The 20,737-nt window shown below is 35.9% G+C and overlaps 1 protein-coding gene across 1 annotated transcript; it reads left to right on the plus strand.

Annotated features, from left to right (window-relative positions):
• Positions 1–1,138: 1,138 nt before the first annotated feature.
• Positions 1,139–19,841, plus strand: LOC127938066 (nucleoside diphosphate kinase 6). The gene is made up of 6 exons (XM_052534458.1): positions 1,139–1,360; positions 16,001–16,013; positions 17,258–17,357; positions 17,748–17,787; positions 18,437–18,597; positions 19,474–19,841. Exons 1-6 carry the CDS (start codon positions 1,296–1,298, stop codon positions 19,599–19,601), a joined length of 507 nt encoding a protein of 168 aa, XP_052390418.1. The 5' UTR covers positions 1,139–1,295; the 3' UTR covers positions 19,602–19,841.
• The last annotated feature ends 896 nt before the right edge of the window (positions 19,842–20,737 follow it).

Below are 20,737 nucleotides of genomic sequence, written 5' to 3' on the forward strand. Positions count from 1 at the left end.
CTGACATAATCGTACTGCCTGGCAAATGAACGAAGGACAATATGCGTGTGAAAATCAATGATTCTATTCTCTGCAGCCTGAAGCTGTGACGTGACAATAAAAATAAATATACCATGATTATAATATAATCAGATCAGTGTTAAGAAAATAATTCCCAAAAATCATCAATTCCCAAAAATCTTTTTTGTTACTGCATCATCACTATAGGTTTCACGGCTGTCTTAAAACAATTTTCATGCTTGATCCCTCACATGCATGTAAAGACAAACTCACATGTAAAAGCATGGGCATAGGTTTGGTCTCAGCTTTGGTGGGGACACCCCCCCCCCTTTTTTTTGTTGTAAGATACCAGTGATTTCATGACTTCCTTTTTTTATTTCAGACTGTTGGCAATACAGAATATCACAATAAAGAAGTGAATCTACTTCATCTCATTATACTGTGCCCTGACCCCGATATACCATCCTGTATACTGTCCCTAAAGAGCTAGTATAACTGTATAATATCAAAAATGCACTCTCAAAAAAAAAAAATAAACACCTGAGACTGTGTAATGCTGAACAACCAAACGTTTATTAACATAACGTTTATTAACATAAATTATTATGTCTTAAACGTCTTTATTATTCTTATATATATATATATATATATATATATATATATATAGCTGCTCCTATTGCCTACAACAGGGAATGTGTAACATTGGGCTACATCTGTAACAATTATTTTCTGTATTTTGTTGAAAGTTTTCCACAGCATTGCTAGGAAATGGGTTGTTGTACATATTATATATTTTATCAAACATAATATACTTTTTTTAGCACTAAAATAAAGAAAAGCATGCATTGATCCCCTGTTAAAATGTGTTTAAACCAGCAAGATTTTTATTCGAGGTACAGTTTACTTCGTTAAAAACAAATATCAGCTATTGTGCTGGCTAGTTATAGATTTATTGTCAAAAAAGCAGTTACATTGCAAGGGTTGGTCGAAATAGAATGACTCTGGTGAGAGCTGCGCGTGTGCGCTGTGTAACTTCCTATGTTTACTACCGGGCAAGATGGCGGCGCCCATGTAACCACAGCGCAGAGCACGTTTATAAAACAAGCCTTATTTCTCTTGAGAAATCAGACTGAAAACTAGTTTTTTTCGATCGTTTTTTTTTCGCCTATCGATTAATGTATCATGTTGCACAGAGCATTGGAAAATGAAAGAGCTGTGAAATGTTCACGAGCATTTAAGTGTTTCAAGAGCTGATGACCTTTGATGATTTTTAGTAGAAGTGTAAGCCCTGAAGCATGCGGTGTGTGAAGGCATTGCAGCTCACCCTCGCGGTCGTCAAACCCGATGCTGTGGCCCACCCGCTCGTTCTACTGCGGTCAAGCCAGCCGCCAAGTAGAAAAGCACGGTCAATCTAGCCGCCACGTTATTTCGAGGGTCGCGCATAAACTACGTATTACGGTCACACCGTCAGAGAACTGATCTGAATGGAGTGCTCTTCCAGCGAACGCTACTTTTTTCCCCCAACACACAGTCCGTTACTGTCTGATGCTCAATACCAAAATAAAAACCCTCTAATACTCATATTACAAAATAAGAACAATAATATATGCTTGTTGCATCTCTACATTCGAAAAGCTATACAAATAAAAGTTCTAGAATGCACAGACAGAAAGTACAGTGTCAGCTGCATGCTGCTGCATCTACTTTAAAAAATTTATAAAAATTAAAGTTATAGATTACACAGGCCACTTTCACCTCAGATTGAGAGTACACCTTGCCACGATGTCAGATGCATCGTTTCAGGACAGTCCGATGTGGAATTACAATATAAGAGCCTCTCAAATCTCATAAATGGGATGCTGCATCTCTATTTTCAAAAATCTATAAAAATCTAAGTTATAGATTGCACAGGCCACTTTCACCTCAGATTGAGAGTAGGGCTGAAACGATTCCTCGAGTAACTCGAGTAAATCGATTACAAAAAATGATCGAGGCAAATTCCTCTGCCTCGAAGCCTCTTTTAATAACTTTTAATCTCACGTCAGGTTCTTTCGCAATGATTGTTTTAATGTGACACAACGCGTTTACGTCACCCACAAAGCGGAAGGAGACACAAGCGCTGCGTCTGAAGTCGCATACTGCAAGGAGACAGCAGTGTTTTGATTTGAGGGCGCGGGCAAACGTAAAGAGAACGTCGTGGTGTGTGTCCACTGCAAGATCGAGCTGGCATTCCACAACTAGGGCCCTATGATTTCCGCGATGCAGAAAATACGGAGGAAATCGCAGAATCCAGTCATAAAAACGGAATTTACAGTTTAATGCGGAATGCCACGGAATTTGCCAAATTTTGAATGAATTAATAAAAAATAGGTCATTGCACTTACATCAAATCACGATATGGACTAATCTCTGTAAATATTAAGCCGGAACAGTCTATTTAAATATGAATCCTGCATGTTCTGCATGTCTGTGTTAATGAATGGAGCAGAAGCGCGTCTTCATTCATTAAAAACACTGAATCGCGCGTGACGCTGCGGTGAATTCAGCGTCTTTCCTCTCACTAAATAAGGACGTGAACACATGAACAACATCTCCAGAACTGCTCTGACAGTCACTTCATGAGCATTTGACCGTTTGATTTGAGTAAAACTAATATCACATCACATACACAGAACTGTACGTTAAGGTACGTCAACCCGTCAAAATAAAAGTCCGGTTAAAGACTATTGTTCAACAGAATGTACATAGCCTACTACTAAAAAAAATATATTTTTTTTTTTAAGGTTTAATCACAAAACATTTCTTCCATGTTTTATTTTTTATAGTAAATCCCTTTTGTTTACTAAAAAGTTAAGTTTGCTTCATTTTTAATAATTAAAAGATAAATTAAATTAATGTTGTATGTGTTTTAATGTTTAATGTTTTAATAACAAATGTTATTTTTGATGTATGCATTGCGTTCTATGCATTTAAAATCTAAAAATATTTTTTTTCTAAAAAAGGAAACTTAGTTGTTCATTTTAAGAGACCCAGGAGTCTTATCTCTTGCATAATTAATATTGCACTTTAATTAAGCAAAAACACATTTTATCCGATTACTCGATTAATCGATGGAATTTTTGGTAGAATACTCGATTACTAAAATATTCGATAGCTACAGCCCTAGTGGCCAGTGCAATGTATAACTGTATTTTTTATAGATTTTTTTATATAGAGATGTAGCATCTCATTTATTATATTTGGGGGCTCTTATCTTGTAATTACACATCAGACTGTCCTGAAACGATGCAGCTGACATTGTGGCAAGGTGTACTCTCAATCTGATGTGAAAGTGGCCTGTGCAATGTATAACTTTAATTTGTATAGATTTTTTTATATAGAGATGTAGCATCTCATTTATTATATTTGGGAGGCTCTTATTTTGTAATTCCACATCAGACTGTCCTGAAACGATGCAGCTGACATTGTGGTAAGGGGTACTCTCAATCTGAGGTGAAAGTGGCCTGTGCAATCTAGAACTTAGATTTTTATAGATTTTTGAATATAGAGATGCACTATCCTATTTATGAGATTTGGGAGGCTCTTATGTTGTAATCTCACATCAGACCGTCCTGAAACGATGCATCTGACATTGTGGCAAGATGTACTCTCAATCTGAGGTGAAAATGGTCTGTGCAATGTATAACTTTAATTTTATAGATTTATTTTTATATAGAGATGCAGCATCCCATTTATGAGATTTGGGAGGCTCTTATTTTGTAATTCCACATCAGACTGTCCTGAAACGATGCAGCTGACATTGTGGCAAGGTGTACTCTCAATCTGAGGTGAAAGTGGCCTGTGCAATCTATAACTTTAATTTTTTATAGATTTTTATAGATTTTCTAATATAGAGATGCAGCATCTCATTTATGAGATTTGAGAGGCTCTTATTTTGTAATTCCACATCAGACCGTCCTGAAACGATGCAGCTGACATTGTGGTAAGGTGTACTCTCAATCTGAGGTGAAAGTGGTCTGTGCAATGTATAGCTTTACTTTTTATAGATTTTTTTATATAGAGATGTAGCATCTCATTTATGATATTTGGGGGGCTCTTATTTTGTAATCTTACATCAGACCGTCCTGAAACGATGCAGCTGAAATGGTGGCAAGGTGTACTCTCAATCTGAGGTGAAAGTTTCCTGTGCAATCCATAACTTTTTTAAATATATAATTTTGAAAGTAGAGATGAAGCAGCTTGTTTATGAGATTTGGGAGGCTCTTATTTTGTAATTCCACATCAGACCGTCCTGAAACGATGCAGCTGACATTGTGGCAAGGTGTACTCTCAAGCTGAGGTCAAAGTTTCCTGTGCAATCCATAACTTTTTTAAATATATAATTTTGAAAGTAGAGATGAAGCAGCTTGTTTATGAGATTTGGGAGGCTCTTATTTTGTAATTCCACATCAGACCGTCCTGAAACGATGCAGCTGACATTGTGGCAAGGTGTACTCTCAAGCTGAGGTTAAAGTTTCCTGTGCAATCCATAACTTTTTTAAATATATAATTTTGAAAGTAGAGATGAAGCAGCTTGTTTATGAGATTTGGGAGGCTCTTATTTTGTAATTCCACATCAGACCGTCCTGAAACGATGCAGCTGACATTGTGGCAAGGTGTACTCTCAATCTGAGGTGAAAGTGGCCTGTGCAATCTATAACTTTTTTATATTTACATTTTTCAAAGTAGAGATGCAGCAGTTTTTTTTTCTTAGATGTGAGAGGCTCTTATTTTGTAATTACACATCAGACTGTCCTGAAACGATGCATCTGACATTGTGGCAAGGTGTACTCTCAATTAGGGCTGTAGCTATCGAATATTTTAGTAATCGAGTATTCTACCAAAAATTCCATCGATTAATCGAGTAATCGGATAAAATGTGTTTTTGCTTAATTAAAGTGCAATATTAATTATGCAAGAGATAAGACTCCTGGGTCTCTTAAAATGAACAACTAAGTTTCCTTTTTTAGAAAAAAAATATTTTTAGATTTTAAATGCATAGAACGCAATGCATACATCAAAAATAACATTTGTTATTAAAACATTAAACATTAAAACACATACAACATTAATTTAATTTATCTTTTAATTATTAAAAATGAAGCAAACTTAACTTTTTAGTAAACAAAAGGGATTTACTATAAAAAATAAAACATGGAAGAAATGTTTTGTGATTAAACCTTAAAAAAAAATATATATTTTTTTTAGTAGTAGGCTATGTACATTCTGTTGAACAATAGTCTTTAACCGGACTTTTATTTTGACGGGTTGACGTACCTTAACGTACAGTTCTGTGTATGTGATGTGATATTAGTTTTACTCAAATCAAACGGTCAAATGCTCATGAAGTGACTGTCAGAGCAGTTCTGGAGATGTTGTTCATGTGTTCACGTCCTTATTTAGTGAGAGGAAAGACGCTGAATTCACCGCAGCGTCACGCGCGATTCAGTGTTTTTAATGAATGAAGACGCGCTTCTGCTCCATTCATTAACACAGACATGCAGAACATGCAGGATTCATATTTAAATAGACTGTTCCGGCTTAATATTTACAGAGATTAGTCCATATCGTGATTTGATGTAAGTGCAATGACCTATTTTTTATTAATTCATTCAAAATTTGGCAAATTCCGTGGCATTCCGCATTAAACTGTAAATTCCGTTTTTATGACTGGATTCTGCGATTTCCTCCGTATTTTCTGCATCGCGGAAATCATAGGGCCCTAGTTGTGGAATGCCAGCTCGATCTTGCAGTGGACACACACCACGACGTTCTCTTTACGTTTGCCCGCGCCCTCAAATCAAAACACTGCTGTCTCCTTGCAGTATGCGACTTCAGACGCAGCGCTTGTGTCTCCTTCCGCTTTGTGGGTGACGTAAACGCGTTGTGTCACATTAAAACAATCATTGCGAAAGAACCTGACGTGAGATTAAAAGTTATTAAAAGAGGCTTCGAGGCAGAGGAATTTGCCTCGATCATTTTTTGTAATCGATTTACTCGAGTTACTCGAGGAATCGTTTCAGCCCTACTGGCCACTTTCACCTCAAATTGAGAGTACACCTAACCACAATGTCAGATGAATCGTTTCAGGACGGTCTGATGTGAGATTACAACATAAGAGCCTCCCAAATCTCATAAATAGGATGCTGCATCTCTATATTCAAAAATCTATAAAAATCTAAGTTCTACATTGCACAGGCCACTTTCAACATAGATTGAGAGTACACCTTACCACAATGTCAGCTGCATGGTTTCAGGACGGTCTGATGTAAGATTACAAAATAAGAGCCCCCCAAATATCATAAATGAGATGCTACATCTCTATATAAAAAAATCTATAAAAAGTAAAGCTATACATTGCAGAGACCACTTTCACCTCAGATTGAGAGTACACCTTGCCACGATGTCAGATGCATCGTTTCAGGACAGTCCGATGTGGAATTACAATATAAGAGCCTCCCAAATCTCATAAATGGGATGCTGCATCTCTATTTTCAAAAATCTATAAAAATCTAAGTTATAGATTGCAAAGGCCACTTTCACCTCAGATTGAGAGTACACCTTACCACAATGTCAGCTGCATCGTTTCAGGACAGTCTGATGTGTAATTACAAAATAAAAGCCTCTCACATCTAAGAAAAAAAACTGCTGCATCTCTACTTTGAAAAATGTAAATTTAAAAAAGTTATAGATTGCACAGGCCACTTTCACCTCAGATTGAGAGTACACCTTGCCACAATGTCAGCTGCATCGTTTCAGGACAGTCTGATGTGTAATTACAAAATAAGAGCCCCCCAAATATAATAAATGAGATGCTACATCTCTATATAAAAAAATCTATAAAAATTAAAGTTATACAATGCACAGGCCACTTTCACCTCAGATTGAGAGTACACCTTACCACAATGTCAGCTGCATCGTATATGGACGGTCTGATGTGGAATTACAAAATAAGACCCTCCCAAATCTCATAAATGGGATGCTGCATCTCTATATAAAAATAAATCTATAAAAATTAAAGTTATACATTGCACAGACCATTTTCACCTCAGATTGAGAGTACATCTTGCCACAATGTCAGATGCATCGTTTCAGGACGGTCTGATGTGAGATTACAACATAAGAGCCTCCCAAATCTCATAAATAGGATAGTGCATCTCTATATTCAAAAATCTATAAAAATCTAAGTTCTAGATTGCACAGGCCACTTTCACCTCAGATTGAGAGTACACCTTACCACAATGTCAGCTGCATCGTTTCAGGACAGTCTGATGTGGAATTACAAAATAAGAGCCTCCCAAATCTCATAAACAAGCTGCTTCATCTCTACTTTCAAAATGATACATTTAAAAAAGTTATGGATTGCACAGGACACTTTCACCTCAGATTGAGAGTACACCTTGCCACAATGTCAGCTGCATCGTTTCAGGACAGTCTGATGTGTAATTACAAAATAAGAGCCCCCCAAATATAATAAATAAGATGCTACATCTCTATATAAAAAAATCTATAAAAATTAAAGTTATACAATGCACAGGCCACTTTCACCTCAGATTGAGAGTACACCTTACCACAATGTCAGCTGCATCGTATATGGACGGTCTGATGTGGAATTACAAAATAAGAGCCTCTCAAATCTCATAAATGAGATGCTGCATCTCTAAATTAGAAAATCTATAAAAAATAAAGTTATAGATTGCACAGGCCACTTTCACCTCAAATTGAGAGTACACCTTGCCACGATGTCAGCTGCATTGTTTCAGGACGGTCTGATGTGGAATTACAAAATAAGAGCCTCCCAAATCTAATAAATAGGATGCTGCATCTCTATATTCAAAAATCTATAAAAATCTAAGTTATAGATTGCACAGGCCACTTTCACCTCAGATTGAGAGTACACCTTGCCGCAATGTCAGCTGCATCGTTTCAGGACAGTCTGATGTGTAATTACAAAATAAAAGCCTCCCAAATCTCATAAAAAAGCTGCTGCATCTCTACATTCAAAAATATCTAAAAATAAAAGTTATAGATTGCACAGACCACTTTCACCTCTGATTGAGAGTACACCTTGCCACAATGTCAGATGCATCGTTTCAGGACGGTCTGATGTGAGATTACAACATAAGAGCCCCCCAAATCTCATAAATGGGATGCTGCATCTCTATATTCAAAAATCTATAAAAATCTAAGTTCTACATTGCACAGGCCACTTTCAACATAGATTGAGAGTACACCTTACCACAACGTCAGCTGCATCGTTTCAGGACAGTCTGATGTGTAATTTCAAAATAAGAGCCCCCCCCAAATATCATAAATGAGATGCTGCATCTATTTCAGAAAATCTATAAAATTTTAAGTTATAGATTGCACAGGCCACTTTCACCTCAGATCGAGAGTACACATTGCCACAATGTCAGCTGCATCGTTTCAGGACGGTCTGATGTGTAATTACAAAATAAGAGCCTCTCAAATCTCATAAACAAGCTGCTTCAGCTCTACTTTCAAAATTATATATAAATAAAATGTATAGATTGCACAGGCCACGTTCACCTCAGATTGAGAGTACACCTTGTCACGATGTCAGATGCATCGTTTCAGGACAGTCTGATGTGGAATTACAAAATAAGAGCCTCACAAATCTCATAAATGGGAGGCTGCATCTATTTTCAAAAATCTATAAACATCTAAGTTATAGATTGCACAGGCCACTTTCACCTCAGATTGAGAGTACACCTTGCCACAATGTCAGCTGCATCGTTTCAGGACAGTCTGATGTGTAATTACAAAATGAAGGCCTCCCACATCTAAAAAAAAACTGTTGCATCTCTACTTTCAAAAATGTATATTAAAAAAAGTTATGGATTGCACAGGCCACTTTCACCTCTGATTGAGAGTACACCTTGCCACAATGTCAGATGCATCGTTTCAGGAATATATAATTTCGAAAGTAGAGATGCAGCAGCTTATTTTTGAGATTTGGGAGGCTTTTATTTTGTAATTACACATCAGACTGTCGTGTAGACATTTTGGCAAGGTGTACTCTCAATCTGAGGTGAAAGTGGCCTGTGCAATCTATAACTTAGATGTTTATGGATTTTTGAAAATAGATGCAGCATCCCATTTATGAGATTTGTGAGGCTCTTATTTTGTAATTCCACATCAGACTGTCCTGAAACGATGCATCTGACATTGTGGCAAGGTGTACTCTCAATCTGAGGTGAAAGTGGCCTGTGCAATCTATAGCTTTAATTTTTATAGATTTTCTAATATAGAGATGCAGCATCTCATTTATGAGATTTGAGAGGCTCTTATTTTGTAATTCCATATCGGACCGTCCTGATAAGATGCAGCTGACATTGTGGTAAGGTGTACTCTCAATCTGAGGTGAAAGTGGCCTGTGCAATGTAGAACTTAGATTTTTATAGATTTTTGAATATAGAGATGCAGCATCCTATTTATGAGATTTGGGAGGCTCTTATGTTGTAATCTCACATCAGACCGTCCTGAAACGATGCATCTGACATTGTGGTAAGGTGTACTCTCAATCTGATGTGAAAGTGGCCTGTGCAATGTATAACTTTAATTTGTATAGATTTTTTTATATAGAGATGTAGCATCTCATTTATTATATTTGGGGGGCTCTTATCTTGTAATTACACATCAGACTGTCCTGAAACGATGCAGCTGACATTGTGGCAAGGTGTACTCTCAAGCTGAGGTGAAAGTTTCCTGTGCAATCCATAATTTTTTTAAATATATAATTTTGAAAGTAGAGATGAAGCAGCTTGTTTATGAGATTTGGGAGGCTCTTATTTTGTAATTCCACATCAGACCGTCCTGAAACGATGCAGCTGACATTGTGGCAAGGTGTACTCTCAATCTGAGGTGAAAACGGCCTGTGCAATCTATAACTTTTTTAAATTTTCATTTTTCAAAGTATAGATGCAGCAGCTTTTTTGTGAGATTTGGGAGGCTTTTATTTTGTAATTACACATCAGACTGTCCTGAAACGATGCAGCTGACATTGTGCTAAGGTGTACTCTCAATCTGAGGTGAAAGTGGCTTGTGCAATCTATAACTTAGATTTTTATAGATTTTTGAAAGTAGAGATGCAGCATCCCATTTATGAGATTTGGGAGGCTCTTATTTTGTAATTCCACATCAGACCGTCCTGAAACGATGCAGCTGACATTGTGGCAAGGTGTACTCTCAATTTGAGGTGAAAGTGGCCTGTGCAATCTATAACTTTATTTTTTATAGATTTTCTAATTTAGATGCAGCATCTCATTTATGAGATTTGAGAGGCTCTTATTTTGTAATTCCACATCAGACCGTCCATATACGATGCAGCTGACATTGTGGTAAGGTGTACTCTCAATCTGAGGTGAAAGTGGCCTGTGCATTGTATAACTTTAATTTTTATAGATTTTATTATATAGAGATGTAGCATCTCATTTATTATATTTGGGGGGCTCTTATTTTGTAATTACACATCAGACTGTCCTGAAACGATGCATCTGACATCGTGGCAAGGTGTACTCTCAATCTGAGGTGAAAGTGGTCTGTGCCATCTATAACTTTTTTAAATTTACATTTTTCAAAGTAGAGATGCAGCAGGGTTTTTTTTAGATGTGGCATGCTTTTATTTTGTAATTACACATCAGACTGTCCTGAAACGATGCAGCTGACATTGTGGCAAGGTGTACTCTCAATCTGAGGTGAAGGTGGCCTGTGCAATCTATAACTTAGATTTCTATAGATTTTTTTTTTAAAATAGAGATGCAGCATCCCATTTATGAGATTTGGGAGGCTCTTATTTTGTAATTCCACATCAGACCATCCTGAAACGATGCATCTGACATCGTGGCAAGGTGTACTCTCAATCTGAGGTGAAAGTGGTCTGTGCAATGTATAACTTTAATTTTTATAGATTTTTGAATATAGAGATGCAGCATCCTATTTATGAGATTTGGGAGGCTCTTATGTTGTAATCTCACATCAGACCATCCTGAAACGATGCATTTGACATTGTGGCAAGATGTACTCTCAATCTGAGGTGAAAATGGTCTGTGCAATGTATAACTTTAATTTTTATAGATTTTTGAATATAGAGATGCAGCATCCTATTTATGAGATTTGGGAGGCTCTTATGTTGTAATCTCACATCAGACCATCCTGAAACGATGCATTTGACATTGTGGCAAAATGTACTCTCAATCTGAGGTGAAAATGGTCTGTGCAATGTATAACTTTAATTTTTATAGATTCATTTTTATATAGAGATGCAGAATCCCATTTATGAGATTTGGGAGGCTCTTATTTTGTAATTCCACATCAGACTGTCCTGAAACGATGCAGCTGACATTGTGGCAAGGTGTACTCTCAATTTGAGGTGAAAGTGGCCTGTGCAATCTATAACTTTACTTTTTATAGATTTTTTTATATAGAGATGTAGCATCTCATTTATGATATTTGGGGGGCTCTTATTTTGTAATCTCACATCAGACCGTCCTGAAACGATGCAGCTGACATTGTGGTAAGGTGTACTCTCAATCTATGTTGAAAGTGGCCTGTGCAATGTAGAACTTAGATTTTTATAGATTTTTGAATATAGAGATGCAGCATCCTATTTATGAGATTTGAGAGGCTCTTATGTTGTAATCTCACATCAGACCATCCTGAAACGATGTATCTGACATTGTGGCAAGATATACTCTCAATCTGAGGTGAAAATAGTCTGTGCAATGTATAACTTTAATTTTTATAGATTTATTTTTATATAGAGATGCAGCATCCCATTTATGAGATTTGGGAGGCTCTTATTTTGTAATTCCATATCAGACCGTCCTGAAACGATGCATCTGACATCGTGGCAAGGTGTACTCTCAATCTGAGGTGAAAATGGTCTGTGCAATGTATAACTTTAATTTTTATAGATTTATTTTTATATAGAGATGCAGCATCCCATTTATGAGATTTGGGAGGCTCTTATGTTGTAATCTCACATCAGACCGTCCTGAAACGATGCATCTGACATTGTGGCAAGGTGTACTCTCAATAAGAGGTGAAAGTGGCCTGTGCAATCTATAACTTTACTTTTTATAGATTTTTTTATATAGATGTAGCATCTCATTTATGATATTTGGGGGGCTCTTATTTTGTAATTACACATCAGACTGTCCTGAAACGATGCAGCTGACATTGTGGTAAGGTGTACTCTCAATCTATGTTGAAAGTGGCCTGTGCAATGTAGAACTTAGATTTTTATAGATTTTTGAATATAGAGATGCAGCATCCTATTTATGAGATTTGGGAGGCTCTTATGTTGTAATCTCACATCAGACCATCCTGAAACGATGCATCTGACATTGTGGTAAGGTGTACTCTCAATCTGAGGTGAAAGTGGCCTGTGCAATGTATAACTTTAATTTTTATAGATTTTTTTATATAGAGATGTAGCATCTCATTTATTATATTTGGGGGGCTCTTATCTTGTAATTACACATCAGACTGTCCTGAAACGATGCAGCTGACATTGTGGCAAGGTGTACTCTCAAGCTGAGGTGAAAGTTTCCTGTGCAATCCATAACTTTTTTAAATATATAATTTTGAAAGTAGAGATGAAGCAGCTTGTTTATGAGATTTGGGAGGCTCTTATTTTGTAATTCCACATCAGACCGTCCTGAAACGATGCAGCTGACATTGTGGCAAGGTGTACTCTCAATCTGAGGTGAAAGTGGCCTGTGCAATCTATAACTTTTTTAAATTTACATTTTTCAAAGTAGAGATGCAGCAGTTTTTTTTCTTAGATGTGAGAGGCTTTTATTTTGTAATTACACATCAGACTGTCCTGAAACGATGCAGCTGACATTGTGGTAAAGTGTACTCTCAATCTGAGGTGAAAGTGGCCTGTGCAATCTATAACTTAGATTTTTATAGATTTTTGAAAATAGAGATGCAGCATCCCATTTATGAGATTTGGGAGGCTCTTATATTGTAATTCCACATCGGACTGTCCTGAAACGATGCATCTGACATCGTGGCAAGGTGTACTCTCAATCTGAGGTGAAAATGGTCTGTGCAATGTATAACTTTAATTTTATAGATTTATTTTTATATAGATGCAGCATCCCATTTATGAGATTTGGGAGGCTCTTATGTTGTAATCTCACATCAGACCGTCCTGAAACGATGCATCTGACATTGTGGCAAGATGTACTCTCAATCTGAGGTGAAAATGGTCTGTGCAATGTATAACTTTAATTTTTATAGATTTTTGAATATAGAGATGCAGCATCCTATTTATGAGATTTGGGAGGCTCTTATGTTGTAATCTCACATCAGACCATCCTGAAACGATGCATTTGACATTGTGGCAAGATGTACTCTCAATCTGAGGTGAAAATGGTCTGTGCAATGTATAACTTTAATTTTTATAGATTTTTGAATATAGAGATGCAGCATCCTATTTATGAGATTTGGGAGGCTCTTATGTTGTAATCTCACATCAGACCGTCCTGAAACGATGCATCTGACATTGTGGCAAGATGTACTCTCAATCTGAGGTGAAAATGGTCTGTGCAATGTATAACTTTAATTTTTATAGATTTTTGAATATAGAGATGCAGCATCCTATTTATGAGATTTGGGAGGCTCTTATGTTGTAATCTCACATCAGACCATCCTGAAACGATGCATTTGACATTGTGGCAAAATGTACTCTCAATCTGAGGTGAAAATGGTCTGTGCAATGTATAACTTTAATTTTTATAGATTCATTTTTATATAGAGATGCAGAATCCCATTTATGAGATTTGGGAGGCTCTTATTTTGTAATTCCACATCAGACTGTCCTGAAACGATGCAGCTGACATTGTGGCAAGGTGTACTCTCAATTTGAGGTGAAAGTGGCCTGTGCAATCTATAACTTTACTTTTTATAGATTTTTTTTATATAGAGATGTAGCATCTCATTTATGATATTTGGGGGGCTCTTATTTTGTAATCTCACATCAGACCGTCCTGAAACGATGCAGCTGACATTGTGGTAAGGTGTACTCTCAATCTATGTTGAAAGTGGCCTGTGCAATGTAGAACTTAGATTTTTATAGATTTTTGAATATAGAGATGCAGCATCCTATTTATGAGATTTGGGAGGCTCTTATGTTGTAATCTCACATCAGACCATCCTGAAACGATGTATCTGACATTGTGGCAAGATATACTCTCAATCTGAGGTGAAAATAGTCTGTGCAATGTATAACTTTAATTTTTATAGATTTATTTTTATATAGAGATGCAGCATCCCATTTATGAGATTTGGGAGGCTCTTATTTTGTAATTCCATATCAGACCGTCCTGAAACGATGCATCTGACATCGTGGCAAGGTGTACTCTCAATCTGAGGTGAAAATGGTCTGTGCAATGTATAACTTTAATTTTTATAGATTTATTTTTATATAGAGATGCAGCATCCCATTTATGAGATTTGGGAGGCTCTTATGTTGTAATCTCACATCAGACCGTCCTGAAACGATGCATCTGACATTGTGGCAAGGTGTACTCTCAATAAGAGGTGAAAGTGGCCTGTGCAATCTATAACTTTACTTTTTATAGATTTTTTTATATAGATGTAGCATCTCATTTATGATATTTGGGGGGCTCTTATTTTGTAATTACACATCAGACTGTCCTGAAACGATGCAGCTGACATTGTGGTAAGGTGTACTCTCAATCTATGTTGAAAGTGGCCTGTGCAATGTAGAACTTAGATTTTTATAGATTTTTGAATATAGAGATGCAGCATCCTATTTATGAGATTTGGGAGGCTCTTATGTTGTAATCTCACATCAGACCATCCTGAAACGATGCATCTGACATTGTGGTAAGGTGTACTCTCAATCTGAGGTGAAAGTGGCCTGTGCAATGTATAACTTTAATTTTTATAGATTTTTTTATATAGAGATGTAGCATCTCATTTATTATATTTGGGGGGCTCTTATCTTGTAATTACACATCAGACTGTCCTGAAACGATGCAGCTGACATTGTGGCAAGGTGTACTCTCAAGCTGAGGTGAAAGTGGCCTGTGCAATCCATAACTTTTTTAAATATATAATTTTGAAAGTAGAGATGAAGCAGCTTGTTTATGAGATTTGGGAGGCTCTTATTTTGTAATTCCACATCAGACCGTCCTGAAACGATGCAGCTGACATTGTGGCAAGGTGTACTCTCAATCTGAGGTGAAAGTGGCCTGTGCAATCTATAACTTTTTTAAATTTACATTTTTCAAAGTAGAGATGCAGCAGTTTTTTTTCTTAGATGTGAGAGGCTTTTATTTTGTAATTACACATCAGACTGTCCTGAAACGATGCAGCTGACATTGTGGTAAGGTGTACTCTCAATCTGAGGTGAAAGTGGCCTGTGCAATCTATAACTTAGATTTTTATAGATTTTTGAAAATAGAGATGCAGCATCCCATTTATGAGATTTGGGAGGCTCTTATATTGTAATTCCACATCGGACTGTCCTGAAACGATGCATCTGACATCGTGGCAAGGTGTACTCTCAATCTGAGGTGAAAGTGGCCTGTGCAATCTATAACTTTACTTTTTATAGATTTTTTAAAGTAGATGCAGCAGCATGCAGCTGACACTGTACTTTCTGTCTGTGCATTCTAGAACTTTTATTTGTATAGCTTTTCGAATGTAGAGATGCAACAAGCATATATTATTGTTCTTTTTTTTGTAATATGAGTATTAGAGGGTTTTTATTTTGGTATTCAGCATCAGACAGTAACGGACTGTGTGTTGGGGGAAAAAAGTAGCGTTCGCTGGAAGAGCACTCCATTCAGATCAGTTCTCTGACGGTGTTACCGTAATACGTAGTTTATACGCGACCCTCGAAATAACGTGGCGGCTAGATTGACCGTGCTTTTCTACTTGGCGGCTGGCTTGACCGCAGTCTCGTACTGGAGGTGAGAGGACACTGCACTGCACCTGTCTGATTATACAAAAAAATTAAGAAAAAAATCTAACGAACCTTGTGGTGTCTGCTTTACATACACCATGTGGATGTGCTATTTTTGAGTCCCCCCTTGACATTAGCAACTGAAATTCAGGAGGGGTCTGTGACTTGTTACAAGGTATAATAATAAGATTTTGATTATAAACTCCAATTACTACATGAAAGAGTATTTTTTCCTCTAATAGTTGTTTTGGAGGCTATTTATATACATTATTGTATGGTCAAAAAAAAACAACAACAAAAAAAAAACAGACATTTTTCAAAATATCTTTTATGTTCCGTGTTTAAATTTTCTAAAATAAATACGAATTATAGAATTTTCTTTTTCATTTTTGGGTGAACTTTCAATATATATGTCTGTGTGTGTGTGCGTGCTTGTATATTAAATTCAAATGAGCAATAAAAATGAAACGATTACTACAAAAGATGAAATATACTTAATTGCATGTCATATGGCTATTAACCAACTTCAGAGAACTGTGAACGTGTAGATGTGATGAATGAAAGGCAAAACAATTATAAAAAAATATTATAAAAAAGATTGAAATAAATCTGAAAGTTTCAGGGGGTACTTCAAGTAAATATTTTCAGTCAAAGGGGTTTGCGTGACAAAAAAAATTGGGAATCCCTGGTTTACTTCTGATTGTTACTCATCCTGCTATAAAAAAGAAACCTATCATGAGCAACATTCACTAACAAGTAACAAGTGTGACACCTAGCCCGTCTCCCCAATACCCATCCTGCTGAATGTTACCTTTTTAATGAAGAAAAGATGGATGACTTATAACTCTATATGTGGAGGCTTAAAGCTACATAATCATTTGTCTTTACTAAAAAAATGAATCCAATGTATCGTCTGATTTAATTTCCACTGTCTTTTGCTTCAAAGAGATGAAGGTGCTTTTAATTAGTAACAATTTCCTCATACAAGTGGTTTAAAACCTGAAGCCCTGATTGCTTTCATTTACACCACCGAGACTAAACCTCTTAATTAACTACTTTTATTTTTGTTAAGATCCTTTGTCATCTTGTTTTTGAGGGCAAACGTTAAATGAAAAGACCTACTGCAAAACAGCAACAGGCTTCCATTAGCATAGCAATGCATTTTCACCGACAGTGAGTTTAAGTTTTAAGAGATGCGGATGGGCACAGGAGAACAGCAACATTTTAATATAATATTTGTTTTAATTTCAGGCTCTTCATCAGAAGATTCTCAAAAACTTCATTATAGTCAGAAAGAAGGATCTGATGTGGAGAACAGAAGATTCAGAAAGGTTTTATGCTGAACATGCAGGTAGAAAAAAATCTTTCTTCCTAAATTATGCAATGCATGAATGAAAAAGGTCTGTGTTTGTAACGGATTAAATGGTTAAGTACATGTGTGGGTGTCTGTGTGATGCCTGATTTTAAACAGGTTGAGTCATAGTAAAAGCTTTACACAACCTAGAGTTAAAATGTTGACACAGCATGTGGAGAGAGAACATGGTACTCAGTCTCAGCTTATCATATCCTGACTCCAAAGAAAAGCAGCTGCCTCACATTCATATGTCTGTATTTTGAATGCAAGAGCCTTTTCAAACCATATAAACAGATTAAACCACACCAACCTCGTTGGCTTAGTGGATAAACTGATCAAAAGATAAGCAGCAGTTTATTTTTGGTTATTTTTGTTTTTATTTTACAGGACGTTTTTTCTATCAAAGACTGGTTGAATTCATGGCAAGGTAAATGTTTACTGTCATTTCTACACTATTTGATACAGTGGCTTACAATATTACAGTATTTTGTATTACATAAATGCAACCTTGGTGAAGAAGACCTTTCAAAAAACATTACAAAATGTTACTGACCCTAAACTTTAAAGCGGTAGTGTATATTGAATTATTGTGAATATACAGATGCTGTATGCTGTACTGCTGCTCTTCCTCTCAAAAGGAGTAATTAATGCAGATATATGTTCTCTCATTTGTGGAGAGGGACATCAATGCTTGTTGTTAATGTAGCCGTTGATCCAGTTTAGACAGTGAGGCCGATGTTACCATGGCATCCTGTCCTCAGAACATGTCTCTGTCTGAGAAAGATAAATCATTAGCACAGTGCTCGAACTGACCTGTGTCTTTTAGTGTACGTCAGAGTCATTTCAAAATAAGAAGCTGATTATTCCCAAGCTTTTAGTTCCATTTGTGCACCAGCAGTGCCACTAAGGCAGTACTGCTCATCTTTTGTGACTAGTCCTGAATATACTATTAACGTCATAAAGGGAAAAAAAAATCTATGTTCTTTTGGATTCAATTATATTTAGCCATCTGTGCGAACACAAGGTTGTCACAGCTCCCTGTGTAATACTGCTATTCACTTATATTCCCGCAACAGTGGCCCAATGAGAGCATACATCCTAGCCAGGGAAGATGCTATCACTCACTGGAGGGGGATGATGGGTCCAACAAAAGTGTTTAGAGCTCGCTTCACTTCACCAGACACCCTGCGAGGCCAATACGGGCTGACAGACACCAGAAACACTACTCATGGTTCAGGTAGAGTAACACTGAACACTTAACAGTTAAAGCAATAGTTCACCCAAAAATTTAATTAAGCTAAAAATCTACTCATCCTCTGGCTATCCAAGATGTAGAACAGTTTTTTCTTCATCATAACAGATTTGGAGAAATTTAAATCACTTGCTTACCAATGGATCCTGTGTAGTGAATGGGTGCCGTCAGAGTGAGAGCCAAAACAACTGATAAAAACACAAGTAATCATTGTGACTTCAGTCTATAAATTAACATCTTTTGAAGTGAAGAGCTAAATGTTTGTAAGGAACAAATCCATTATTAAGGTGGTTTAACTTTAAACAGTTGCTTATGGATAAAATGCAAGTCCTTTATCCGTAATACCTCTTCTTCCAGTACAGAAGCAATGGTTTAAAGTTAAAAACATGTTAATGGTGTATATTGTTTATTACAGACATGCAGCTTTTCATTTCTCAAGATGTTAATTGATGGGAGTTGTGTGGATTATTGTGATGTTTTCATCAGCTGTTTGGACTGACGGCACCCATTCACTGCAGGGGATCCATTGGTGAGCAATTTTTTCCAAATCTGTTGTGATGAAGAAACATACTCTTCTACATCTTGGATGATCTGAGGGTGAATACATTTCCTGCAAATGTTCATATTTGGGTCAACTATTCTTTAAACTGGCTAAATAGTCTAGATCAAATACATATCAAATACATATACAGTTAATAACCTCTCTAGAAAAGGCCTAATCAGTGTTTGTTTTAAAACTCTAAATAAATCCTATACCATAACACATATTTTAAAATAAAAACTAATTTCTTAAATACATTAAATGAAAACAATATTCTTTTATTCTAAAGCTTCAACATTTTCTTATTTTCTTTCTCTCAGATTCAGTTGACTCTGCCAAGAGAGAGATTTCATTTTTCTTTCCAGAATTCAATGCCGATGAGTGGATGTCGAGGGAAGAGCCACGTCTTAGGTTGAGACAAATACATAATCTCCAACGGGACACATGATGATCACATGATGATCACTGGTTTGATGGTGCTTTTATAGGACTACATGAATGTGACTTTTCACCAGATATTTCAGCATTTTATGTTGCCATGTTACTCTTCTGTGGCCACAAAATGCCTCTACAGAAGCTCTGCCAAGACTTTTATATTCATTTATATGAGTTTTATATTTATGTATAAATTAACATTTGTTCTAGCTTTGTAGTAGATGTCAATAAATATTTACTTCGACGTAGCAAACTCTAAGCACAGTTCTTTTTTAAGTTAACACAGTATTCCTGTTATGATGTATTAACAGAATATAGTTAGAGGTTTTATATGCAAACAGTATTCCTCTCCATTTAGGAAAATTAGTACATTTTGTAATGATTGTCCATTCATTAAAATGAGTTATTGCATTAGGTATCAGAAACTAACAATGAACAATACATTTTTTTTTTAAGTTAATGTCAGTTTATTGTTATTCATTGTTACTTCAGTTTATTATAAACCATTACTCAAAAAATATTTAGGCCTATATATATTCAAGATTTAAATTTGTAATTGATCAAATTTCCATCCATCTGGATTAAACCGTTTTAATATTAATAAACAATCGGATGTATATTTGTCAGTTAATCATGAATGAAACACGAATAAGATTTATGGATCTAATAGTATGTAATAGTATTAAACCAAATGTTTTAAATGCACTACAACCAGGTTTATAAATTCATCATCCCTCAATTCAAGTCATAAATCACATACCATTTAACTAATACCACAACTTGCCATATTTGAAGTTCATACTTTATATTATATACCATTGTTTTCAAAATCAACCAATTTAATGCCAATTTTAAGGAATTTGAAAATATGACTTTATATCAAATAGATTCAAATTCTTAATAATAACCTATGCCAAGTATACCTAATGTTATTGTTTACAAATTGATAGCAAAATATCAGTTAAAAAATACAAATTTTAGTATATGTAGAAATCAACATGAACCTATATTAATAAATGCTGCTCATTGTTACTTTATAATACCTAATGAATTAATGTTAATATATAGAAACTTTTTGTCAATTGTTAAATCAGAGACTGAAGCAGGAGAAAGATTGGGATTCCGTAATAGTTATTATGCACTTCCAAA

This window comes from Carassius gibelio, chromosome A20 (genome assembly GCF_023724105.1).
Source record: "Carassius gibelio isolate Cgi1373 ecotype wild population from Czech Republic chromosome A20, carGib1.2-hapl.c, whole genome shotgun sequence".
Taxonomy (NCBI): Eukaryota; Metazoa; Chordata; class Actinopteri; order Cypriniformes; family Cyprinidae; genus Carassius; species Carassius gibelio.